This window comes from Tauraco erythrolophus, chromosome 1, assembly GCF_009769465.1.
Source record: "Tauraco erythrolophus isolate bTauEry1 chromosome 1, bTauEry1.pri, whole genome shotgun sequence".
NCBI classification, from domain to species: Eukaryota; Metazoa; Chordata; class Aves; order Musophagiformes; family Musophagidae; genus Tauraco; species Tauraco erythrolophus.
This window is the reverse complement of record NC_141465.1, coordinates 62,500,061-62,526,949: the sequence shown is the minus strand read 5'-3', so window position 1 is coordinate 62,526,949 and position 26,889 is coordinate 62,500,061. Positions and strand designations below refer to the sequence as shown.

Here is a 26,889-nt window from a genome sequence, read left to right as displayed (position 1 = left end):
GCATTCGAGAATCTCATCAAACTCAGTTTTCAGTCAGGAGAGGCTAGTTGATTAACTGAACCATAATGTACTATTGTCTTATTAAAGTGGAAATATTCTGTGGAATTTATGATACTTTAGCCTAAGCAGCTTTGTCATAGAATCATGGAATGGTTTGGGTTGGAAGGGACTTAAAGGTCATCCAGTTCCAAGCCCCCTACCATGGGCAGGGACACCTTCCACTTCGTCAGCTTGCTCAAAGCCTCATCCAATGGGATGAGGGATGTCCTATGGGATATTTTTATGTTTTATATATTTGTACATATAGATACAATACATATATTTAGGCATATATTGTGTATGTATTTATATGTAAAAGCATAGATATGTTCTTTTATATTTTTTACATATTTGTATTTCTGTGTTTAGTGCCTTGCCTGTATTTATGTATATATACATACATATATATAGTGAAGTACTGTTATTTTGTTGATATGACTGACACTTTTTCTACCTTCTTTAGTGACTGTCACATGAGCTCCTCAAGGATGACGGACCCTAAGGTGGGAGAGACTGAAGGAGATGGAGAGGACCATTCAGGTAGAATTGCGGCCTTCCCCAGCGAATGAAAGCTGCTGTGGCCTCTTGAGTTTCAATGCTTAGCTCTATCACAGAAGTGAATCTGTCTGTTTAGAGAATGCATTCTCCCTTTCTTTCCTTCTGTCTCCAAGAGCTGTTATATTTTTGACTTTTTCAGGGGCTTGAAATAAGATTTTTCTGGCGTCTTGTGACCACGTTAACTTTTTTACCCAACAAGATCCAATGATGAGTGAAACGCTGACTGGGATGCCTTGCAGTGCTGTCAAGCCAATTTGCATGGGACAGGCAAAAGTTGTTGGGGTGTCTTCTGCAAAACTGATTTTGTTTCAAGTAGTTTCCTTCACAGAGCTTGCAACTGATCCTAATTCAGGTCTTTCCTTACTGGGAAGACTAGCATTGCTTTTCAAGATTATTGCTTGATTTCTAGTTTAATACTTTGTGATCCATTGAGTCCCATAATTAGCATTCAAAATATTCTGGGATGTATTATAAAACTGACATTTTAAGAGCATTAGTCTCCCGACACTGCACATTCCACCTATGTAAGCCTTTTCTACATTTAAATTGGTTTTGTTAACAATATTGTCCTTATCATCATTATTTAGCTGGCTGAACAAAGGCAGTGGGTTTCCAAGTTGTAATTTCTGCTCTATATCCCAAGCTCTTAATACCAAAGTTTTTCTTCACAGTCTAATTATCTCAAAAGGCAAGCAAAAACTCTATTAGGAAAGATCCTACACCGTAGGTTATTTCTTATGTGTCATAAACATTGCATTCCATTTTCCAAGATTATGGTAATTTCATGCTATCAGTATAGTCTTGAAGGACATTAATGCAACAGCAGTCTGTGTTGTGTTTTCCAGGAAAAAAATCCACTTATGCAGAAATAGTGAAGGAATTATTTTTGTTCCAAAACCTTGCAGATACTGCTGGTTGCATCTTCTTTATGTTTCTTCACTTAGGAAAGAAAAAATCAAAGTTCAAATCTTTCAAAAAGTTTTTTGGTAAAAAGAAAAGGAAAGAGACGTTATCTTCTGGGAGCAGCAGTCTGAAGTTATTCCAGTCAGCAAGTGATGTTGCAGCCTCACATGACATGCACGTCAATTATGATTCTGAAGATGAACTCGAGTAAGTCTTTGGACTCTGACTGGTAAACAAATACAGAACTGCTATGATGTTTGTAGCGTAAAGACACTCCGAAATTGCCTCCTCCACTTATTCGAAATGCTGCATTCTCAAATAGTTGCCTTTTCAGGAAAGTACAAATTAAAATGGCTGATGCAAGACAAATTGCAAGGGAATTGGAGGGGCTGCAGCAAGAAATAATAACTAAAAAAGCTTTCATTTAATCATAAATAAGCCTTGGGTTATCGTTTCAAAAGAATGTAATTCCCATCTTCAAAAGTGAGTTAGATACTCAGCTTATATCTCACCAGGATTGTCTTATGCCCCTAAGATGTAACTCCTAAGAACTGTTAAAGAAATTTAGATGCCTAATGATTTATGCCAAGTTTTGAAAGCATAGAAGAGATAAGAGGATGACTACAACTGAAATCAGGAGGAACCAGAGACTGTGAAGCCTTTATTTCTTCTGTATACATGGGATTCATCTGACCAAAGGACAAACATCTGCATCCGAGTTAGTCATAAGCTGCCTTTTATAACCAGCAGAGAGAGGTCCACATTGCAAAGAAAGCTTATATCATTCTTGTGTGGATGTCTGAAGTTGTTCAGATGAACCGTACTCTATAAGTGCCTATTTCTAGAGAGCCAGGGTGACCAGCTCCAGTGTAGATACCTGTAGTTTAATGTCTCAAGCTAGACCAGGTGAAACCCAGCCTGCATAACTGGTTGCCTCTGAAAATCCTGTCTTCGTTCAGGCAGGGCCAAAAATGTTACCCATTATTGAAAGGTAACCATGAGAATCCGAGTCTAAAGTTCTAATGTGTTCCTGAATGGAGGGATGGATTGAAGAGCCTCTTGGCTGCCTAAAAAGCAAGTCCTTGCATTGGTGGATGTTGTGCCTCTCAGAACAAGCCTCCTGGTCCTCAGGCAAGAGGTGCTGCTGTGCCCAGGGACGGGAAAGGCAAACCATCCCGGCCATTTAAAACGACGTTGTACAATACGGCCACCAGGCAGCGCCAAACAACCAAAAGAAATTATTAACTACTTTTTTTTTTTTTTTTTGTCTTTTGTGTCATTGGCAACGGGAATATTAGTCCAGGTTGAAGCCCCAGGAGTTCTGGGCTGGCAGCACCAGGTTTAACAGTGGGCTATAGCGTTGTTGTTGGACAACGTATTTTTAAGACATGGATGGTCAGATTTTCTCTTCCTTGTGTACAGCTCCACAAGGTCATGTCCAGGTTGGTACAATCCTTGGCTGTTTTGGCCATGTTCCTGTGCCATTACTTGCAGGGTTGTTACATTATTGTTTCATAATATTTGTTTAGACAAAGACCAGGAAATTCCTTGAAAGGAAGGAAAATAAATTCGAGCACTCATAATCTGAGGAGGCATCTAGTGTACCTCTACTATGCGTTTGGGAGGTATGCCTCTGCTGGAAAGAGAAAGCAAAGGTAGTGTGCTGGGATAAATGAGCACATGCAGCAACACTGCTTGTCTGGCTGCCATTGCAATCTTTGTAAAATGTCGGTGTGTTGAGCAGCCATCGCAGCCCTGACTGGCACTTACTTTGCAAATTGCTATAGATCTGTGTGACCTTGGATGCATTGCAGAGATCACATTTTCACTTAGATAAATTGTTCTTCTAATGTCTCTGACACATTAAGCTGAAGCAGCAGGCTTTCCTTCCTTCTGCAGAAGGAATACAGATCAACTTTTTCCTGCCATTGTTTTATCAAACATATTTATAGCAGCCATTACAAGGAAAATGTTACTTTCTGCCATGTTTGTTTATGTTCCTGAATATCTCTATGACAGTATCTAAGATCCAAAAATACACAGTTCTCTTCCTTTTTTTTTTTTTCCCGCCTCTAGAGTGTCTGCTCAATTAACTTGGTCGTTACATGAACCCAAACAATTCTGTATTCTGTACTCTGGTTTGCCATTTCATAGCTGTCTTATTTAAGAAATTTAAAAGAAGGGAGTCCTAGAAAAAATGCCATGTGCATGCATTTCTGGTCCCTGCTCAGTTAGGCTATGAGCTAAGCTGAGGAAAATGAGCACAAGAGACCTCCTAGCAGCTAGCTGTCTGTCCGTGGGTCTCCTATACCATTCCCACTGGGAAACAAGGTGTTCTCACTGCACATGTAACATTTGAAAAAGAAGTTACATACCACATGCATGAAAAGTAGGAAACAGAATATGAGAGAAGCTACCCACAAAGCTCATAAGGGTCTCCCAGGCTCCTAAGGGAAAATCCCAGGGATCTTGATGTAGAGCACAGGACCTTGTAAGCATCTTGTAAGGATTTACGCAAATGATTCTATGTGAGAACTATATTGCCTGGAATATTTTTCTTAATGACCTGCCTAGCAGAGATACATTAAATGCTGTACCACACTTAAATAGTAAAAGGTACTTGTTCTTCCAATAATAATGGTCAGTCATTTGCAAGACAAGTTCTTAATTAGCAAGAAGTTAGTCCATCTCAGGTACAGGCTTGTTTATGTGAACTCCATTTTGCACCTGGGCTTGTCACACCACCCAGCTGCTGGCTTCCCGCCAAGGGGCAGTAGGTTTTCCGTAAGATATAACTCCATCGCAGGGGTTAAATTGTCTCTAACCTTGATTCAGTTTGTAAACGTGACAGATAACAGCATTTGCAAATTTTTGTTTGGTTTTTAAAGGTGTTACCTAGATTAGCCTGAATGACTGTATTGTATTCCTGTGAAGTCTGGAATCTTGTGTGTGTTGTGTGCTGCCCACATCTAGCTCCCACTCCATGTTCAACAGACCACTTGAGTTAAGAGTAAGACGAATGGCAAAAAAGTCTATATGTTTTCAGTTATTTGTTATATTATTCTAGGACACATAAAGGCATTATGGGAAGCAGAGCTTTGTCACATGATAGCATTTTCATCCCTGAAACTGGGCAAGAGCCTGCAAGGCCAGTAAGAGTGTTTTCTCATGAAAACGTTTCCGATCGGATTAGAGCTTTACAGGTAATTTACACAACACAATTTTTTCAAATGCAAGAGGTGGAATGTCTTTCCAGGCTTGATTTTTTGGGATAATATTTGTGGTTGAACATTTGATTAATAAGTAATATCTGTCTGCAGCTTATATTAAATGTTGCATTTGTTAATTAGACAGCAGTGTCATATCTTGATTCTACTTAAATAATAGTTGAAAAATGAATATGTTGTTTGGCTTCCTAAGAGAACATTTAAAGTGAGATATCCTGTGCTCTGGATCATTCAATTGTGATGTTAAAATAAAGGTAACTCATTGACCTGAGCTAAAAAATGTGCTGGGGAAACTGCCATCGCTATCACATGCTAATGTATTTTATGCCACACTGAAGTTGAAACTCCAGCCTACCATGAAATTGGGACCTCCGCCTCCATTTAGACTTCATGCGAAGCGAACAGAGGATGCTGGGACCAGTTCTGAAGATGATGGATTACCCAGGAGCCCACCAGAAATGTCTTTGCTCCATGAAAACCTAAATTCAGGCACAACAACAAGAGTGAGTAGTTCTGGTGTTGACAAAAATCAGTGTTTAATGACTTGTTTTACCTATGTGTGGAAGGTAGAATAAATTATTTGGTTTGCTATATGTATCACTACTTTATGTCTGAAATACCTTACTCAAAATGGGAAAATGCTGTCTGTCTGTGTAAACAGCTACTTAGAATCTCCATTCCTGTTGAAATATAAATATCATGCCAGAAAATGAAGAACTAGGAAGGGAAGGATGTGTTTGTGTGCATGCATGGGGATGCTGGATTGTTTTAGGGACTACAGAGAGCTGCCAGGCATAAAAAAAAAGGCCGGAAAATCTGTATTCTCCCTTGAATGTGCTGATAAGAGAGCTCTCTTTAATGTTTTTCTAGGCTGTCATTGGAAAAAGAAACATAAAAGAATTTGAAACTGTTTTTTCTTTTTAAATCATAGTTTTGTTATACATTATTTCATTCTTTATCTGCATGTCTTACACTTTACGTTTGGAGTGTCCTTGCTAATCCTTAAAGCTATAGAGAAAAACAGCTTGCATTGTCAGTATCTGTGTGCACTTTGTGTAGATGGTTTCTGCAAGTATATCCACCTCGTTTGTCATCTTTTACTGAATCTCTTCCTCATTCCATCCCACAGTTCTTTGACTCTCACAAGCACCTTAGCTCTTTGAGTTTAGCTGGAACAGGCAGTGAAGAAGAAGAACAGGTAACTTCTGCCAAATGTATTAAGGGCCAAGCAATTACGCGTAGTAGTGTTTTAAAGAAATGTAAGGCATAAATATTACTTTGTTGCCTGTCTGCTGCAAAACCAGCCTTGTATGTACGTAATCGCATGCCTGTCTGTTTGCTGTGCTTTTTTAATGCCTGTCCGTCTAACATGAAAGTTGTTATTATTTATCAACCTAATTCCGATGCCAGGTAGTCTCCCGTTGATAATAAATAAGCCCTCTGGAATAGCTCATATCCTTTAGCAAACTTTACAGACATGATTTAATCTCCAAACATGACCAACCAGATTTAGACACTGGAACAGTATCCCTTTTTTATAAAGACGGGAAATTGCAGGAAAGGCTGCTGGGGTTACATGGATAGGATAAGGGAGGAAGCTTATTGAGGAACTGTGAACAAAAGATCCTAGATCCCCTGAAATCTGCCCATCCCCTTGCTTTAAGTACAAGGTTATCTCACACTGATACAGAAAGTGTTTGCCTGATGACAGCAGCTGACATTGCTGCTCAGGAGTCTGAGGTTCAGCCTTCAGTCGGATTCTGGCCACGTGAGCCAGCGCGAGCTGTGAATTTTGCTGAAGTGATGTTTTCAGGACTTGAGTACAGGCAAATAGATGGCTTTCTTCAATCAGCAGCCAGCCGTTCTGGCTGATTAAAGGGCGGTTTTGAAAGGCTCTGAAGAGTCCCTTTTGGCTGTCCTCAGCTGGAGTCATGGTGGAAACAATACAGGGGGTAAAGGGAAAAGTGTTTTCTAGAAATAGGAGGAGGGGTGGAGGGGAACTGCAGAAAGAAAATAGAGAAGCTAGCCCTGAGCTGACTATTCCTTGGTTATTATGCAAAATGTATTTCAAGGCCAGCTGCAGCAGGGCTCAGCAAAGATTTCTGGCCACGCTTGTTAAATTCCACATTAAATTGTTTGAAAAACTGTTTATATACAGTGAAATTTTAGTATTTTTATAGAAAAGCAAGAGGACACTTGAAGAAGGTATTTCTTGAAAACTGGTGTAGGCTCGCTGTAAATTTGTCCAGTCCAGATGCATGTTTGCTAAAGGAGGATTTATGTCTCCCTGTTGTTCCATTAACATCACTCTCTGACTCACTTGCTGAATCCTGAGACGCGGTGGTGACTACGCGGTTGCTCAGCTTTTTCCACATGCCCCATCATTTCGCTGACCTCTCTTCATCCCAGTCCAGTTTCAGAGCGGACTCAAAAAGTAGCCCCATCTGAAGGCTTTCCTCCCAAGCCACAGTGTCTGCTAACTGGCATTTCAAAGAGATTAGCCCGGCTTCTAGAAGTCAGAAGAGATCAGCTTACGGAGCTGAGGAGTTTTGCACAACGCAGCCCTGAGGTTTTGGGCAGTAGTGACATCTTGCTGTGTCTTGGAAGCTTTCCTGGATCGAAGAAGGGAGAAAAGGATTGCGACCATCCCATCTTGGCTTTGGGGATGGGGCTTCCTCATGGCCCCCCACCTTGTGCCACTCAGCGTGACCAGCTGAAGGACAGCTGAGCCATGTACACATGGGGTTTGAGGAGAGGAGTCCAGCAGCCATCCCCTCCTCTAACAGGCTTTGCCAGAGCCAGGCTTTGTGGGACAGGTGACTTCTGCAGCTGGCTCAGAGCTGGCATTCACTCAGGCTGCTGAAATTTAAGTAACGAACCAGATTCTTGATTTTCCAGCATAATGGCCAAAACTTGAGCGCTGCCAACGAGAAGACATGCAGAGTTCTCAAGGAAAAGCAGAAGCCAGAAGAAAGGCAGGCAAATAACGATGTGCCTTGAAAGAGAACATGTACTGTGTTTTTATGATGGAGCTGAAATGTCAATGTATTCACTGTTAGGTACTAATGTATAATGCAGCCACGTATCGTTTGTTGTACATTAGTCATGTTCGAATACTAGACTGCAGATACTGTAGAGTGAAAATTAATGAGAGCATCTATTATTCAGCATGGCTGAGCTACCTTTTTTTTCTTAAATGGAAAGCATGATCGGAAGCCTTGTATCCAGTGTCCGCTAAAATCAATGGGAGTTTTCCCCTGGCCGTTGAGGAAGCTGTAGCAGGCCCTCACTACACTACAGAGTATATTTTGGCTGCAGTGCACAATGCAGAATTCTACTTGCAGAAAACGCTGATGCTTTTTCCCTCCCTAAATAGAACAAATGCTATCCTGCTCTCCCCTTCTCCCATCTAACCCCCTTAGTAGAATACCACTTCCAGAGAAAGAAGAAAGAAGAAGAAAAGAAGAAAGAAGAAGAAAGCTCACGGAAGAAAGGATGACAAAGGAAGAAAGGTCCTCTAATGAAATGAACCAGAATTTCAAGCCTTTGTAGGGAGTGCTGTCATCAGTTGTCAGAGGTCATGTTAATGCTATGACAAATAGTTTGGAAATATCATTTTACCTATTTGCAAAAACTGAATCTGACAGAAAGGAAGAACCCTTTTTAGAGTGATTTTCCATAAATCTTTCAGTCTCCTTGTTGCATCAGCCCTGGGACTAGGGTAGTTTTTGATGAAGTGCACAGGCAAGCTGTATTCCAGCTTTGTGAAAATACTGCACCCCTTGGAGCATTCAGGAGTTGTTTCTGGATGGGTTATTGGCCTCTAGTAGGAATTGTACATCATTACCTCCCCCAGAGTAGTCTACAAATGAAATTTTACTTTTTAGTTAAACTCCCTAGTTATTTTGCAGATATAAAAACATGAGGAGAAAACACAAGCTGAGTTGAGTGTCGATACCACTGAAGTTTGAGTCTTTTGTCTTTAGGAGGGTGTTGTAGAGTTGGAAGGGACCTGATGATGAACAGGAAGCTGGAGATGCTCCAGCCCAGCATAACTGTGGGTAGGAACCTAGACACAGATGCTAGAGGACAGACCCAGAAAGGAAACTGGCCCTGTGTGTTCTGTAACTGAGTACTCTTCATAAATCTGTCTTCTAAAACATGCTGGACATGTATTTGTGTGCTTTAGATCTTCTAGTTAAATGTGACTTGATCCTTTCCTCTGGGCAGTATAGCATGGTATTCAAGCAGCTAAAAGTGCAGAATTGCTACCATCAGTACTCCAGCGTTAGGAAATGCAGTGTATTTTAAAGACATGGCAAAGAGAAAAAGAGGCAACCTTAAAATGCCAATAAACATGGCCCCTTATTTGTAGAATTGTTATTTTCATGTCTTTGTTTCTTGGTTTGATTCTCTATTTGGGGATTTTTTGTTTTTCAGGTTACATTGGGTCCTTCTAGATCTCGCTCTACACACGGTCAGCTGTTCCCTAGGCGTGGAAGTGCTAAAACTGGAACTCCCCAGATATCTGACAGTACCGTCTCGCCTGCAGCCAATTTTGACACTCCACCTGAGCTTTCCTCTTGCTTGGATAATTCTGCTGCTAAACACAAGCTTTTAATAAAACCCCGGAAACAGAGATCCAGTAAAATCGGAAGATTTTCTCAGGTACTTGTGAAAATAAACAATGTCACCTTTGACACAGAGGCAGGAAGTTCTTGTTGGACTTTGTATTTCAAACTCAGATACAATAAGAAAAGTTAGATTGCAGCATGGATATTTCGTTGGGTTTTAATAGTAAAGTAGTTATTTGATGAGCTTATGTATCTGGAGTAGGCACTAGGAACAGATTAAATATTATGTTAACTCTTGATGCAGCAGTTTATGTAACAATTGCTTCTTAAATTTATCGTGCAGTACAATTTAGTATCTTGTTTGTGATGCAGAAGTTGGGGCTGAATCCTTCATTTCTTACTTAAATTTTTTTTTTTTTGAAAGTGTTACAATCAGCTTGTGTACTTTTCCTAGTCTGAAAGATCCTGAAAAATCTTGAGTCTTTGAGAGAGTATTGATGGAGAAGCCGTTTTACCTTTCCAAATATAATTTGGCTTATATTTTCAGAAAGTACAGAAAGAATAAGTTGTGACCTATTAATTGGAGCCAAATTCTGTACATTAGGACTGTTCTGAATTCAGCCCTCTCCCTACCCCAAAACTTGTAAACCTTTTATGTCCATTACAGACTTAAAATATGTCTCCACAGAAAAAAATAAAGGTGTATACTATTAAAAAATACCCTATGAAAAAGTGTGTACTATTAAAAAAAACATTTTTAAACCATCCTTTTAAAACACCATTTATCTGATTCTTTGTCATGTCTTATGAAGGGCATAGCTTAATTTTTCTTCTTTGTCTTTTTAGAACTAAAGTTTGCAGCTCTTACTACAGTATTTGCACTTTATTGTTTGTGGTTTCTTTCAATATTTTAAATAGATTAAAGCCGTTAAATTGGCTTGCTTAACACCAGGAATATTATTCCCTCTGCCTCTAAATATTACTTAGCTGATATTCTGTATTTTCCAAAATCTATGATAGATCTTTGGGCTTGGTAGAGCACTGCTGTGAGCAACACAATGATAAGGCCTGTTATTTAGAAAAGCATGTAAAGCAATAACTCACTGATCAAACCTCCTCTTCCATTGTAACATCATTACCGAAATACAATTGCTTTGCCCAGTCTGCCTATAAACTGCCAGATGACTGAGCCCTCCTGTTTTTCCCTGGAGAGTGTTCACATCTTTCGATAATACAATTTTTAATATTTTCCTGCCTGACTCTGCCTGTGCACCTTGCTTCTGGCTAACTGAGGTCTTCTGCTTTTATGCTACTGTGTATGTGGATTGTGAATGCAGGTGGCATCGCAGCTCTGTCTTTGCAGTTGCACTTGCAAAACAACAGCTGGAAGAACCCTAAAAGTGTCTTCAGAGTGCGAGTTTTGTGTTCTTAGAATTAGGGTCTCCATACAAAATATATATTTACCCAGCAAACTACAGTGAATCAGTGAGCTAATACAGGCATCATATGAAGAGGTATATTCAGCAGCTTAATAATGTTCTTTTAAATAGTCCTCTATATTTAGCCAGTTCTTACCTGAAGCTTAATCACAAGACCTGACAGATAACTACATATGCATTTATAAACTTTTATCAAATAGTCTAACTCTTGAAAGAAAAAGAAGACTTTTACACAAAGAAGGCAAGGCTGTAATGCTGTGTGGCAATGGGATTAGACAGAAGACTTCCGTATGGGGGTAGATACTCAGCTGGCATAGAGTGTCATAACCGGATGGACTTGTTAGGTTTTTGCTCTTCCGTCTATGTACCCTTCCCTCTTCAGAGTCACGCAAGAATGGGTTGTTTTATTTTCAATGCTAGTATGCAGTAGCAAAATACAAAGGGACAGATTTTTCTCTTTCAAGTGCTGCTTTTTGTCCAAGAGCTACACAACATATCCAGTATGCTCTGGGCAATCAAGTGCCAAGGACAGTCCAGTGGCCATTGTTTTGGTGAACTTCCCATCTACAAAGGCATGAAAGCACTAGTTGTGCAGAAGGAAGTGTCACCGATTGCTTTTATATGGGTTAAATACATTATTCCAGTATCTCCTTAGATAAAAAGGCATCCTGTATATAGGTTAAGAAAACAGCGAGCTCAGCATTGGAGGCAAGTGTTGCCTTCCTTTCTAAGATCTTGGTTGTAAATGCAATGATGAATAAGAAAAAAAGTAAATCTGTACACAGTGATGGAGCTTTCTGAATTTCTTTCTTGCAGAGGACCCAGTCTGAATCTCTGACTGATTTGAGCTGTACCCCAGAAGAAGAGGAGGAGGATGATGAAAAGGAGATGCAGACAGACTTGCCAGATGCTATATTCAAACCCAGCCATCAAGAACTGCCATGTGGCACAGCTGCAGCACGGGATGTGGCTTCCTGGCCAAAGCCCAGAATGCCTGAGGACCTTCCCCCTGCTTTGAGACCAGAGATGACTCAGCCTGTTTCTGAGCCTGCTGTTGTACAGGAAGCCCTGCTACCAGAGAACAAAACGGAGGGCTGCCAACCAGCACTGGAAACAACGTGTGTGAAGTCTGCATCCTCTTTGCTGTTAGAAGGCAAAGACTCCGCAACTTTTTCCTACTCCAGTCCAGACAGAGAAGTACAAAAGCAAGAAGATTCCTCAGAGACACCGGTTCTGTTGTCTGGGGATGTGAGTGATGTGTCAATTGATATTTTAAATCCAGAAAATAAGGAGCTTCCTACTGTGTTTTCAGTAAATAAAATACTATCCAAATCAGATATTTCAATTAGTAAGAATAATATTGTTTGCTTGGAAGGGTCAGAAGAAAATATACAGCAGGATGATCAGATACCTGTGGAAATGCCCTGTAATAAAGAGGCAAAGAAAGAGGTTGCTCTGTCATCAGAGTCCATCAAGCAATTTTCCATAGGTTCTTTCCAGCCCACGGACTCATTCCATGTTTCGCATCCTGCTTCCTCAACGCAGATGGGATCATCTGCTTCCTGCTCTCTAGAGAAAACAAAGACTGCACAAGAGGCAGCTGCTTCTGGTAAGGAGAACAGTCAGTCACTGGTCCACAAGGAGGAACTTTTGGGGAAGAAAACTGAAAAAGCAGCCAATGAACTCAATGCCTTGAGAAAGTTTTCTGTCTCCTCTGCACAGGAGAGACCAAAGACCAGAAGCCTACACTTCCCAGAAAGATCAGAGTTGGAAAGCCCATTAAATACTGGATTCTTCCTGTCCAAAGCAAAGGTCTCCTTGAGAAATGAGAAGTGGAAAGAAGACTTGCAGAAGGGATTGGATTTGGAGGAGGAAAAAAGTAGCAACAAAAAGCAGGCTTTGCTGCCAGAGTCCGACTCTGAGAACACAGACCAACCTACAGAAATTTTGGCTGGCTGCATTTCTACGACTGTCGATACAGTGCCAGTACCAAGCAATTCTTTGGTGGTATCTCAGAATCAGCCAAGCTGTGAAGATAAAAGTCCTTTTCAAGTGAAACTTAGATCCACCTCACTGTCCTTGAAATACAGAGACAACTCATCACCAGAATCAAAAGGGATTAAAAGATACAGTGCAGAGTTTAATTTAGAAAACAAGGGACTGACTTCCTTTCTAAAAGGTGAAAAGGCACAGATAAAAAAAACAGCCGATACAAATATTGGTGATTCTTTAAATGAAAAGATCAAACCTAAAGCGAAGTCCTCTGAACAGCTTAGTAGCAAACCTCCGTTGCCTAAAAAGCCAGCCTTGCAAAGCATAACCGTTCCAAATACTACTGCAAACAAGGAGAAGCAGGAAAAAGCTATTCACTCTCCTGAGTCCAGAAATGAAGATAGAAACTTGGAGAAAGAGTCAAATCCTTGTAAAGTGCCTGGTAAGACTCCCGATACTTTATAAAGTTGCATTAACTCGTGAAGAATGACCTTATCTGTGAGAGAGCGTGAGGCAGCCCCGTTGTGGCAATCATGACCCTAGTTAGCGCGAGTTGAGTCTCTGCCTTGAGTGATGTTGCTCCCTGATGCTCCCTTGCTGAAAAGTTTTTCAGAAGGACAGCAGGGAAGAAGCAGAAGACAGAATAAGATATTTTCACCTGTGATTTTTGCATTTCAGGGCATTGTTTAAAGGATGTTCAAAGTGACACTCAAAAAGTAAAGTGCATTAGCAAGTATTGTGAAGCAGAAATATCAAGCCACTGAGTGTCCCCGTTTAGAGCTGCTGTATGGCAATTCAAAAGCCAGAAGCACATATTAAGTGCAGTGCTCTGCATGGGATGAGTGACTCAGACCTCTAGACCTTCTTTTTCACCATAGCATTGAGGTAGAAATACTGGTAACTGCCTGGCATGCTCAACATGCGATTTATTTGTTGCCTCCTGTGAGCTTTGCTTATTCATTTATCCATCTTTATCATTACTCATTCGTTGTTTAAAAACAAAAATTAACTAGCCTGCAGCTTCCTGGAGTTTAAAGCCAGGAGAGACTGTAAGATCATGTCTACTGCAGATTGTTAAATTTCGCCGTTGTCTGTATTATATAATTGGGTTAGAGTTAAAAAAAAAAACAAAAAAAAAAAAACCCAGTCCTCTGGAGACTAATATATTGTGTGCTACAGGCAGAGAACAGAAAAGACTGGAAGTGGCTCCGCTGTCTGAGGTCTTTGCAACCACAGTAAACAAGTTAGGTGAAGTACGCTCAAGCAATTCTAGGAAGAGACCTTTGCTCTTCACTTCATAGAACAACCGAAAGGGGAAAAAAATCTTTAGGTCTTCTGATAGGTGGGAGAAACTTCTTCCTTGCCCTGAATCTGTCTGGTCATGAGTTCGATGTTAAGAACGTAACGAGGAGATGTTGACCAAACCAATGAAAAGGTTTCTTTGTGCCATTGCAGAGCTCCCCTCCGTGGTTGCTCATACCCAGTTGGGGTCAGTCTCTGAGCTTCAGGCTGAGGCAACACCAAGCTAAAAGAAGACCTCAGAGCGCAGCAGGAACTTGTCCTGTAGGGAGACAAAAGCCTCTTCCTGGCCCCAGAGGCAACCTGCTGATTCCCTGAGTGACAGCAGATTCCAGTTGTCATCTGCTGCAGCATCGCAGATATTTTTGCAGGGTTCTGGCCATGTTTACAGTTTTCTGCTCTCCCAGCGGCCATAAAGGAGGGGATTCATTGCCTCCTTGGCCAGACGAGGCTCCCACAGCCATCCAGCCAGAGCCTCCCTGCACCCTGCAAGCAGGGCCCTCTCCCTTTGTATAATCCCAATGCTCCCTATAAAGGCATTTTCCCCTCTTGCCCTGCCCTGACGAGTAGTTGATTATTTATAGTGATTCCTAAATCTCTGATCAATAGAGATTTTGGGGAGGGTCATACCAGGAACAAGTGAGGAGAAGACCTGGCATGATACGGTTGGTCTGGCAGAGGACATACGAAAGCAGCGGGAGGACCAGTGCTCCCGCACACAGCCTTTGTACACGTCCCTCTTGCAGAGTCCCAGGGTGTCTGCAGCGGGAGCGGGGCAGGAGACAGTGAGTGCTGGAGGAGGGAGAAGGGGAAGAAATGGAGCCGGGGACCACATTTGAGCCTGGAGAAGTCCAGGGGTGAAGGAAACTTCTGCCCCCAGGCTCAGGACTGTCCTCTGTAAAATAGGGTCTGCAGGTGAGAGATGTACCCCGGTCCCCTTGTCAGGGATGCACACACCTGGAATTTGAGCTTGAGGCTGCAGGCCAAGAAGCCCTGTTTTGGACATGTTCCTCTCCACCTGACAGTATTACACCAAATCTGTATAGCCTGGGTTTTTTTAACACGGTGGTTCAGATTGGTCTGCGATGGTAATTAGTCTTCTTCCTTATCTACTGCCCCACTGATCTTACTGTATCACCTTAAGCAAATTGCTGCGGTTTTCCACGTATTTCCAGCTTTGAGTCGCTTGGTAATGGGTTCTGATGTGTGGGCATGCCAGGACTCAGAACTGAATTTAGTTCTAAATACAAAGCAGTCTGTTCCAAACTGACCTGAGGTCCTTCCTATGCCATGGAAGGTCTTTCTCCTTAGACATCTGGCCAAGCACCTTTTTGTGCTAAGTTGCCTCATCAGCCTGAGCTGGCCACCTGAAGTCACCCACCTCCTCTGATTGCCCTGGCATCACACCAGCCTTGGTGGGGGGATTTGCACAGCGATCCCAGAAGCGAGGTCCCTCTCCAAGATGTAGGAGAGCCATGGGACACAATGAGGGCTTAGTGGGGCAATACCCCTGCCCAAGCACCATTTTAAGCTCTTTGAAACATTTCCCTCAGCCCAGTGAGTTAAGAGCATGTCTTCGCAACTTCAAGCAGCAGAAATCTGACAAGCGTGATTCTTGTCAGTTCTCCTGATCTGCTGGGACATCTACTTCTTTTTTTTTTGTCCAACTGCCCTTAATGCTGGCATCCAGCCCTCTCGTAGTCCTTGAATTCATCTGCCCTTTCAAAAAGCTGTGGTGACTGTTGGGACACATTTCATGCTGTCAGGGAGTTTCTTCCCACTGCATGTTAGGAAATCCCTGCGCTGAACAAGAAGACAAGCTGTGAAATGGTGATGTAAAGGGGTGCAGTTCCCTTCTCATGTACACTCATCTCGAAAAAGTCAGTTTGCTGTGTCATGGGGTGAGCAGGAGCAATTCGGTTCATTCAGTTCAGTTTTTACATTTCAGCACTCCTGGTACCAAAGGCAACGGGAGGGCTGGTGGAAGGCTGGCTTACCATCCCACGCAAAAGCAGCACTCCTCTCTCCAGAGTTTTCTGGGGAACTAGTGGGGGATTACTTGGTCTCTGTCAGGCTTTTTAATGGCTATGTGAAATTAGTCACCCCAGGAGGAGTAATTTTTATGTTTCTGGAGCTAAAGGCGCAAGTCTTTGCAAGAATTAAAAGATTAAGCTGTGTTGTTTGGGGTTGATACACTTTGCTATAAATCCTGTAAAGGGCAGAAACAATTAACATATGCTAATAGGTTATTACAAGAGCAAAACTATAAGCAATACCTGTGTGAATGTGTGTATTAGGATATATAAAAATCAGTGACTGAGGAGCTGTAGCGGGGAGATGTGCTCTACCAGAGAAAGGGAGCTCAGGGAGTGATGATGAACGTAATGGTGAACGAAATTGGTGTGTATTGTCTGGCAAACACAGGCTCTGAAATGACAAGAAGAATGTTTCTCTCTACATAAAAAAGATGTTACTTTAATGCTGTCCTGGCTACAGCTGAAAAGAAAGCTGTGGGTTGGTGTTGTTTTTTTTTTTCCCCAAAGAAGTTGCTTTTTCGGTCGTGTCAGGCTATTTTGCAATATGGCTGTTTTCCAGCAGCGAAATAGACTTTGATGCAAACATAGCAGTTTCTTGTGTAAAAAAGACTCTCCTGGCATTTGTGGTATAGATCCAACCAAAAGTCAACTACCTCGCAGAGCAGCTTAGAGGAGAAAGGAATGGAAATACTTAGCCGAGTCTTTTAGAATAGCTTTGTCTGAAATTAAGGAATGGGTGTGTACACTGACACAAATGCAGGTAGTGCTTTAATAAACAAAGGGAAATATGTAGGCCAGGATATACTAAATACCATATGCATTAGTAAAGCTCTCCTTCAAATAACTGATGTTTTATAAATGAGCAGAGATACAACAGTGTGGAATTAAATATGCATGCATAAGCAGCGTTATAAAACAATGACACTGTTTTATACAGGGGGGCGTTATCTCCCTGTGTAAAGTTGTTTGGATTAGTTTTGAGAATGTTTGCTTTTAAAATAAGCAGGGAATCCACAAGTTAGCTTTGCTTGCTGTTAGAGATATGACTTTCAAAAGGCTCTAATGTTCTGCCTCCGACCTTTCGCCTGCACCGATGTACGTGAAGAGCAACCACTGGTTGCAGTCCTTGCAGGCGTAAGGTGTTCATTTTCAAGTATGAGATTTAAATGTTATGAAGAGCCTCTGCTGTAATTTGTGTGCAAAAGCTTTTAGATTTATAGAAAACAGGTACAATGTCTGAGGCCTTCTCTGAAAAAAAAAAAAACAATCAATCTCTAAATCCCAGGGCAGTGTTTAAATATGTCTTTGCCGTGGTTATCCATATAAGCAGCACACACACCCTCAAATACACTTGAATACACTGAGTATATCTGTCTGTCAACAGACAGGAATAGGCATGCATTTCTCTTTCGCTTTCTGCGTGTGGGTATAAACCAATGCACAACAACAAGTCAATCATAGATCTTTTGTACATAAAGATTGTTTTATCTTATTGTTCACACAACCAGTCTGACACACATTAAAGGATAATATTCAACTATCAATGAGAAGTGCACACATTCATTTCCACAATATTTAGGCAGAAGAAATCTCATCTATGAGATCAGAGTTTTAATTGGAGAAAAAAAAAGAACTGCTTTGGTAAGATACTGAAGGAAACGGATACCTGCATTTAATGGGGCTGCAGCAGGAGAATTTCCCCCCTTAGGCACCACTGAGGCAGCCAGCCCTGCCACTGTCAGACTCAGCGGAGAAGAGCTTGGGTGATTCTGATCTGCGGGTGGGAATTGAGAAGGTGGCTATGGTTCACTTGGCTGCAGGGCTTATCCTCGGTGGTCAGTCTGGAAGCTGCAGAAGTGATGAAGAACGCAGACAGAGCGGCTGGTCTTGTGAATGTCTGTATGTGTTTGGTGGCTGTGGGAAAGGTGTCAGGGGAGGGCTTCAGGTGCAGTTTCAAGTGGCAGCAGGAGACCTCGGCAGCCTACATTAAATGCTGGTTTTAATACATGGTGACATTATGCACAGAGTGCCTTTACACCTTGACACGTTCTGACCTGGTATCTTCCCATTGTTGGTGACTTATTCCAAGGGGCACAAGGGGCTCGCTTGTCTTTCAAAAAGCCTGAGGCCAAGACAGCTCCAAGGAAACCAGGGAAAGATGCAATCACGAGGTTAAAACTGTGAGTGAACGAGAGACAAATCACTGCCAGCAATATCCTTTATTAGCTTATGAAGTTATTAAGTAACGAGTTGAATAGCATATTGTTTAAAATAAGGTGTTGTAATAAGAACTAAAGAATATGAGTCAGATTTTAGTTTTATTCAGAAAATCTCCTGAGTGTCATGCGGAAGCAAGAGGCTCAGCCCTGCTTCGCCGGAGGAGAAGTGAAACACATGGCATTTGTGGCGGCTGTGGCCTGTCAGTCTTGCACAGCTTCAGACAGAGGATGCTGCTGCTCGCATTTTGTACTACATCATCTTCCCAAAAGTGGCGTTTACCAGCTGGGAACTGTTGTGCTAGCTGCTGAGCATGTGACGTGCAGCAGAGCGGGAACTAGATTGTGCTCTTGAGTACTTCTGATTCCACTCTGGCTATCTGGTTGCTTAAATGTTGTGCTTTGCCACATGGTGAACCGTAAAAGTGCACGATCTACCTCATGACAGGATGAGATAAGATAGGGAGGGCTTGTTCAAGGTGATCAGATAGTCATTGAACTGAGAAGATGTGCAAGCAGCACTTCCCTTCCTAACAGTCACTTCCTGAGAAAGCTTTTGGCCTCTTGGTGCCCCTCAGGGTACCAAGAGCTTCATAGGAGAGTCTCAGATGACCTTAAACTGCCGACTCACTTCACCTTACTATCTCTTGGATTACTTCACCACCTTTCGTCCTTCTGACTGAAACAATGGTGGACATATGCTGCCAAGAAACATTCTCTAGTTGGTGTTGGGAAGATGTAAAGGACCTCTGGGCAAGGGGAAAGATCCTGAATAGTGAATATACTTCTATCCCTTGCAGTAATTCTGGCTGACAGATGAGGTAGCACATCCTGCATGGATTGCATCTGACGTTTTTTAGCTGAAGAGAAGGCATTTCCCCTGCCTTGCCTGCCTGCCTGGCTTTCTGCAGCAAAGACTCTCACAGGAACAAGGGCAGAACATAATTGCTTAAAGAAACAAAGCCCCTCCCAGAAGCAGATCAGCTCTTGATCCTCTGTAGGTGATACTACTCTGCTGTCCTAGTCAGGCCCTTACAGATACATACAAAATCTTTAAGATGATGATGAAGAGCTTTTGTTCCTTACTATCACAGGGGCATTCTGATACCATCTCTTGCGGGATGATACTTGGCTCTAATTGGGCTGCCTTCTAATTGGCGTGACTAGGATGTCTGGCATATCATCAGGGAGAGTTGTCTGAAGAGCAAAAGTGCTTGATGCCTTTGTTAGAGTAGCATCTGCCTTCTGAAAAACATTGTTATAATAGCAGCCTCCAGACACATCACTGTGGGACTGGGACCCCTGTTGTGCTAGGCACTGCACATCGAAATAACAGAAAGATGAATCCTACATCCATGAGGATGACAGAGAAAAAGGAGCACAGGTAGTAATAAGACCACTACGTGTAGCGCAGTAAATAGAACCTGGGCGTAGCAGTCATTTTGTCAGTATTGATTGTGTGGTGGGAGCAGGAGAGGAACAACATGCAGTTCAGTTGGTGTTTACAGAAAGCTCCTGTTGTGTGACAGGGAAAATGGGACAAAACACAAAGGGTGATTTTGAATCACAGAGACAAAGACGTACAGCACTAGCAACATCAAGGCAGAAGCCAGGTACCCAGTATCATTGAAAAGTTGGTGAGTGGATTGAAAAGGGCCTTCAGGGTAAAGACATAGGTGTTTTTAAGAACAGAGACATTCCAGACAGTGAAGGAAGGTTAAAAAGTGGTGGAAAAGGATGTGAAGGAAGGTTAAAAGGTGGTAGAAAAGGATGTGTGTGGTAGTGTCTGTAGCTGTACGGTCAGAGAAGAAGCCCAATCTTCTCTGGGCTGAGAAGAGGCCTGTACATGGTGGGGAAGGGATATGCTTGATGGGATGGAGCTGCAGGATGAGCCTGGCAGGGCACAGGGAGGCTTCAGTGGGGAAGCATCTTCATAATACTGAGCGTAACTGTTAGATGGTAATTCCTTACAGGATGCTAAGAAAATGATTTCACTAATTTGGATAGAAGGCAACTAAAGTTAAAAGCTGCTTTATATACTCAGTGAGGGATCCTCAGCTCTGAGAAACACTAGACATCACCATCACCTTCAGTAGTGGCAGTTGATCTGCGTACCACAGTAGTGCTTTGGGAACTGATGAAGCGTGGCATCTGGTTTTACTGGGCGGTGCACTGATAGGACCTGCCCAAATTGCTCACGACCTAAAAAAGTGCAGATGGGTGCAGATGGCTTCAAGGGCATGGCCTATAAGCAAAGGAGGGAATGTGATGGCAGATGCCTTAGCAGACATCACATCAATTCAGCTGTGTGAGTTTACTTAGGAAGATCCTAATGAAGTTTGTCCTTAGATTCTTGGAGAAGATGGGCTAGCAGTCCTTGAGCTGCTAGTGGTTATCTCAGTGAACTGTGGAAGTCAAGGGGCACTCCAGAAGGTGGCACATCTTGAAAAGGGAGATGAGATGGAGAAGAGAGAGAAGGCGAAAGGGTGTTATATACCGCTTAACTTAATATGAAATACTGAAAGGAATAATTGAGCTATTGCTAAATATCTACAGGATAACACAGATAAAAGTTCCTACCCACATGGCTTGGTCAAGAGCAGTCAAACCAAATGATAACTGGTATCACAGGGCATTCCTGTAAACATGACATTTCTGTAAATACAGTCTTGGTGAAGCTATTCATAGGGTTGATGCGAAGCTACTGAATGTGCCAACTAATGATTCACTGTAATATTAGATGGTGGCTGTCTTAGGTCTGACACGATTCAGTATATTTAAGGACACAGGTCACAGATCTAAGTGTGTGCTTATTACATTTGCAAGTATTACCAAGCTGGAAAGCCTGTGGGCACACTGGAGGATGGTAATAGAAATCAGGGTTATCTTGAGAAAATGCAAACATAGTTTGTAAAGAAGGCTTTCATTAAAAAGAATGATTTCATAACGGACAAGTAGAAAGTTCTGTTATATGTGCAAAAATAATCCAATGCACAGATACAAATGGGGGGTGGAAGAGGGGAAGTAACACAATCTGGAGCTCACTAACTAAATACAAAACAGGAATAATATAATTCTGCAGGAAATTCGTATACTGACATGTGTACAGGAGACCATCTCAGGGGAAGTGGGGTAGTCCTTCCACTTCAGCTGATGCTAGCATCATTTCATCCCAAGTGCTACGTGCCAGTTTTGAGCACTGTATTTCGAAGAAGATTTGGACCAAATTAGGACAATTCCTACAAAAGCAAAAGTGATCTAGAGAATATGACTAATCAGAAAAGTTAAAAAAATAGAGAAAATGTGGTCTGAGTCTTCAAATGCATAAAAGGCTGCCACAGGAGGCTATGAGTAATCTGCTTGTGTCCATACTGTACAGGAGAAGAAGTTAAGGATTTAAATTAGAGCAAGGAAGATTTAACTTACCCAATAGGGAACAAAATCGAGTAGAGAAAGAAGAGCTAAGCCATAGATCAGGTTGTCTAGGAAGACTCTGATATCTGTCCCATCTTTGGAGAGTTTTAAGGACAGGTCAGATACATATTTGTCAGGAACCAGTTTATTTGAAATTGATTTTGCAACTGATCTTGCCTTGCAGCTGAAGGATAGACTGCATGACATCTTGAGATATCTTCTAGCCTTATTCTCTATCATCCTGTAAAATGAGACAAAAATGAAGTGAGGGGAGCCAGTGAAGAGAAGGGAAGAAGATTATGGGAGGAACAGCTATTGGCATGCAAAGACTGGGCATAGGTGGGATGCAGAGAACTGGAATAACTTGCCATGCAAAGAGGGAAGGAAGCTCCTTCAGTGTTCAGAGGCCCTGCTTTGTACAGCTGATCTTTCTGGCTTGTTTATTTCAGAGATTTTCCTGCAAGATCACATGAGGTGAATGTGAAGGGAAGTGCAGGCGTCAGCTGGCAAAATGTCTTGCTTTGGCCTTAAAGCAAAAGTTGTGTTGTCTCTTTTTGTGGTTTTTAGCTGACACAGGCTTTACAATGTATTCTTGCTCAAATAACTAGTCTGTCTCTGGTGAGGTAGAACAGCGACTTGAGAAAATCTCTGAGCAAAGAAAGTTTGTGAGCTTTCATAGTGTGCCTGAATTTGCAGACTCCAGCTCTTGAGAGAGCATCATCCCTTCCATCTCCTATGCCTTTGTAAGGCATCTCAAACATGCCTTCAGAGACATTTTCCTGCTTTCCTGATTGGGTCCGCATTCCTCTAAATTAAACCATACCCCTCCAGAAACACCTCTGACAGCTCCATGGGGTCCTGTGCTGGGTGGCCCAGCTCTATGCCAGTGCAGCAGCTGAGGCCCAGGGGAGGCTGGCACACGGGACACTAATCCTTCCTGGATGGGTCTGCCTCCTCCCGGGTTCCTGCAAAACATGCTGACTAGGTAATAAATTTCCTAGGAGCAGTACCACGCGTGATTTGAAGATGAGAAGCTTACTTTGCTCTGAAATAGCCTTCTGTAAATTTGGGTACATTAGTGGCCAGAAACAGCTGGGAAAGGTTAAATTGTCTTTCCTTATGGCTCTAACATGGCTCTAAGGGTGTTAGTGCTGTTCTGTTTTCTCTTTTAAACCACACAGAGGCTCTACATTAGTTGGAAAACTGAATTTTGAGTCCGGTGTGAGCCAGTGAAGGAATGGAGACCCTGGGGCTGGAGCCGACAGAGGAGCTGAGGCTCTTCTCTTGATGCAGTTCTGCTCACCATATAGACAGGATTTCCTTTCATGAAATATTTGAATAGAGAGTATTTCACTTCCCTGTACCTCTGGGTACTGCTCATCCCTCGGTAGCAGTTGTGAGGGCAGCAAGGCAGCACTTTTGACCCTTTACTCTAGGAAGCGTTTTTTTTTTTTCTTATCTCACTGAAATCTCCGTTCTGGAAGAGCACGATGAAAGTGACTGGGCCCAGTGGAGACCATGGTCAGCATCAGCAAGGATGAGTCCAAATAAGCCTCGTGTCAAAAGATTGTGGATTAACCCTGTGGTTTTAGCAGTATTTCTATGTGATCAGATGACACAGACTGTTGTGCTCAGTCAACCACAGCGTGTGCAGGCACCAAGGGGCTGAGCGAGGGAGGCTGCTCCCGAAGGGGCGGAAGGAAGGCAGGATCCAGGCTCAGGCATCTCCTGCTGCTGTGTGGGCATGGGATGAGCGGGAGACAAGGGCAGCCACAGTGGGGAGGGGGTTGCCTTTGCCGCACTGCGCTCCAGCTGTGTCCAGCTTTGAATCGGCTGCCGCTTGTCTCTTAAGAGGCCACGAGCAGATGGGAGGAGGGAGCAAAATGGGAGACCTTGGAAAACGAGTAGGTTAATGTAGCTTGATTCATGTTTCTGCATCTCCCTCACGTGAGGGCAGTGACACCGCAACTCTTGCCGACCAAAGATGCAAAGTGTTTTTCACCAGTAGAACGGTAACTTAAAATGGTGAGCACAGGTAGATTGCTCTCTGGAGACCAAACTAAACAGAATTCCTATTTACCCAGGCTGGTCACATATCCTGGGACCAATCAGGGTATTGAGCGAGTGCGAGCTGATTACAACTCTCTTTCAAATAACTGTGTACATAATCTGTCAACAGAGAGAGGCGTGCCTTCACCTGTGACTACTGGAGACTCCGGAAGAGATCCCGACAGTCCCACAGAGCCAGCCTGGATTTCCATAGCGAGACAGAAGCAGAGGGGCATGCAGCAGGAGCAGGAACTTGACAGAGAAAAACTTGTGGCTCCGGATGTTAAGTCAGATACAGAGAAACAGAATAAAGAGAAGGAACGAACAGAGGTACTTAAAGAACAAATTTGTGATGCTTTCATATCCCCTTCCTGTGGTATTCTTTGGATCTACTGTTATATTACCAGCCAAATGCCAAAATGATGACAGATACTTAATGAGTATAATTCTAAGTAACAAAGACACTGTTCTCAGAAATATGTTACAGGCTCAGAGTCCCCTGATTGCTCAGATATGTAATTTTATATCTCCAAGAAATCCTGGAACTATGTGAAGTAAAATTTCTTGGGTGCCCAATACATACTTCCCAGATCTAATGTGTGTATTGCATGCTAAAATACCCCAAATGAGGTGCTAAATTGTACAGTCTCACATCTCTCTCAATACAAAGGAAATGCATTCTCTTTAACTATCCTTCCAAGCACACCATTTCATTGAGCCTCCTATACCTTCTGACTGATTTAACACGGAATGAACAGCTTGGTCCCAGAAGCTCCTAGGTAACAATTTTTAGAGCCTTGAGAAGTGAAATAGGATAAAAATATCTTTTGCACTTGCAGACAGTGCCAGGACATAAATTCTGGTTCTCTGTATATGGATAATTCAGATGCCCATGTGGTGCCATGGAATATGGGCTGACACTGCCTCTTCAAATATCCCATGCAAAAGAGGGTGAGACCTGTAGCAAGTGATCTTCCCAGATGACAGAGCTGTGCCAGCAGAAGCACTTGGCATTAATCTGGAATACTAACAAGGCTTCCCTGGTACTGGGCTAGCTCATGGAGGCAGCAGCCTGCGAGCACTGCCTGTATCACTGCATGCACAGTAAGAACCCTACAGTGACGCAGGAGCGTGTGTGTCCCATATGACATTCCAGCGCAAATGGCCTACTTCCTTGCTTCCAATGGTACTGTTAGAAACCCAGATAGCTGTATGATGTCCTGGAATAAGAGAAGATCTCTAGATGATGAAAAACAGGAGTGGTTAGATTAACAAGAAATAATACCTAATAAAATGTCTAGGCAAGATTATGAACTGCAATAGTGCTCAACATTGTCATAGCACTTAAAACACCAAGGGTTTAAATGATCCCAAAATACAGCTTCTGTGTCAGAATAGGAAACTCCAGATTTTAGCTGGCAATGTTTCCTAAAATTCATGCCATGCATTTTACATCCCTATATCAGCTAACAGAGAAACATGCCAAGATTCTCCTGCCTGCAGCGTGTGAGGCTTGGTGCCACTGTACTACTCCCACTTTCTGCTTCTCCCACGTGGCACGAGGCACTATCACTTCAGGGTAGTTTTTGGTATTGGCAAGAAAATCCATGGGAGGATGTGTTGGATTTCTTCTTTAACGGAAAATCCATTTACCATCAACCCTCCAAAAATACAGTGCCCTAACCCACAAAATTTAGGAACAGGAAGGGGAACATAAGAGAAGAAGGCTGTTTCCAAGTCCTGTATATGATAGTGGAGGTGTGCAAAGGGCCTGGAAAACATTTTGCACTGAAGACTATAACCACCTCCTCATAGATACCTTTATGAATAAGCGATACAGAGGGGTAGTTTTAATTTGTAAAGTTGAGTATCATGGACTGGAGCTTTCTGAATAGGTATCAGCTCAAGTGAGAGATTTGGGACCAATGTGTGATGAGCGCACGTGGTCTTCGGATTGTGACAGGCACCACATCCACTCCTTTTGCTCACGTCCTTCCAAACTGGTCTCATTCTCTCTGCATTACTTGAGTTTTATCCCTCTCTGTGCCTAGGGGTCAGTAAAGCAGCAATGGAGCAAGCCTTCACACTTGGCACCTAAAACCACTTCTGAAGAACAGAGGAAAGAGACAAAGTCTGAAGTGAAGGAGCTGCTGAGAACCAGTTCACTGTCACATTATGTTGCTGGTAGGAAATAAAATGCTTAAAACATAGGCTGTTATCTCACAGCCTTGTCAGAAGAAATCCTGCTTGAGTATGCTGGAAAACAAGCAGGGGCTAGATCCTCATCTGTTCCCAGCCCCACATCAGCAAGGGCAAACTATTTTCTCAGCACTCATGTCTGGGGTTTTATTTGGTGGCATATTCTTTTGACCACTTTGATTACAGAGGAGTCAAAACTCGTGTTGAAAGAAATGTGAATCAAGAGCGCTAGGACGTTTCACAGGACGGGGTCCCAAATGCACCATCCCAGTGTAAAATGTAAAATGGACGCAACATTATTTTCAGCAGTTTTCAGTTTTAATGTGGTTTCCTCAGCAAGCTGGAATGACGTGATCACAAACCATCTGCCCATCAGTCCTCCCACAATAGCTTTCAATCTCTTTGGTAAATAAATATTTGAAAGAAGGGCAGAAGTTGGGATGGTAATAAAATTCCTGTGAGTTGGGAGCTGGGTAAAGGATGAATTTGCAAATGAATGCTCTTGCTAATGAAAAGACTCTCACTTCTTTGGCCTGGGTGTTAACACAGGACACGGCAAGGAATTCAGGTAATCATGTTGGTTTTGGTAAATTAGAGAACAAAAGACATTAGCGATGGGAAAAACATTATATTTTTTTGAATACAGAATGGTTCAATGCCATATTGCAGAAGAAGCTTCCATGTGAAATGTAAAGATCTTCTACCATAAGGGAAGGCACAGGAAGTTTTTAATGAAAGAGCTAGGCTGTATAGCTGCACGGCAAGCAAACATAAGATGTCCATGTGTTTTATTCACAGTAGCTCCATCACCAGCACTGGTGGATAAAGAGGAAATAAGCCACTCGAAGAAAGCCAGTAATGCTGCTCCAGATCAGCCATCATGGATGGAACTGGCTAAAAAGAAATCGCAAGCTTGGAGTGATATGCCACAGATTATAAAATAG

At 42.5% G+C, this 26,889-nt stretch overlaps 1 protein-coding gene across 3 annotated transcripts; it reads left to right on the top strand.

Annotated features, from left to right (window-relative positions):
* Positions 1 to 509: 509 nt before the first annotated feature.
* Positions 510 to 26,889, top strand: CRACDL (CRACD like). 3 transcript variants are annotated; one of them, XM_086609930.1, is made up of 13 exons: positions 510 to 579; positions 1,542 to 1,707; positions 4,568 to 4,703; positions 5,066 to 5,230; positions 5,857 to 5,941; positions 7,944 to 8,044; positions 9,168 to 9,395; positions 11,557 to 13,171; positions 17,158 to 17,220; positions 20,041 to 20,043; positions 23,877 to 24,076; positions 25,798 to 25,930; positions 26,744 to 26,889. In XM_086609930.1, exons 1-13 carry the CDS (start codon positions 513 to 515, stop codon positions 26,887 to 26,889), a joined length of 3,108 nt encoding a protein of 1,035 aa, XP_086466056.1. In that variant the 5' UTR covers positions 510 to 512. The 3 variants fall into 3 exon arrangements, with proteins under 3 accessions (XP_086466056.1, XP_086466064.1, XP_009975544.2); XM_086609938.1 differs by lacking the exons at positions 7,944 to 8,044; positions 17,158 to 17,220; positions 20,041 to 20,043 and adding an exon at positions 21,951 to 21,956 and having other exon boundaries at positions 5,857 to 5,925; positions 11,557 to 13,174; positions 23,862 to 24,076; XM_009977242.2 differs by lacking the exons at positions 7,944 to 8,044; positions 17,158 to 17,220; positions 20,041 to 20,043 and having other exon boundaries at positions 513 to 579; positions 5,857 to 5,925; positions 11,557 to 13,174.

Coding starts and splice junctions, on each gene's coding strand:
- CRACDL (XM_086609930.1), top strand. CDS start 513: ATGAGCTCCTCAAGGATGACGGACCCTAAGGTGGGAGAGACTGAAGGA. Junction 1,708..4,567: donor GATTCTGAAGATGAACTCGA/GTAAGTCTTTGG, acceptor ATATTATTCTAG/GACACATAAAGGCATTATGG. Junction 5,942..7,943: donor ACAGGTAACTTCTGCCAAAT/GTATTAAGGGCC, acceptor CATGATCGGAAG/CCTTGTATCCAGTGTCCGCT.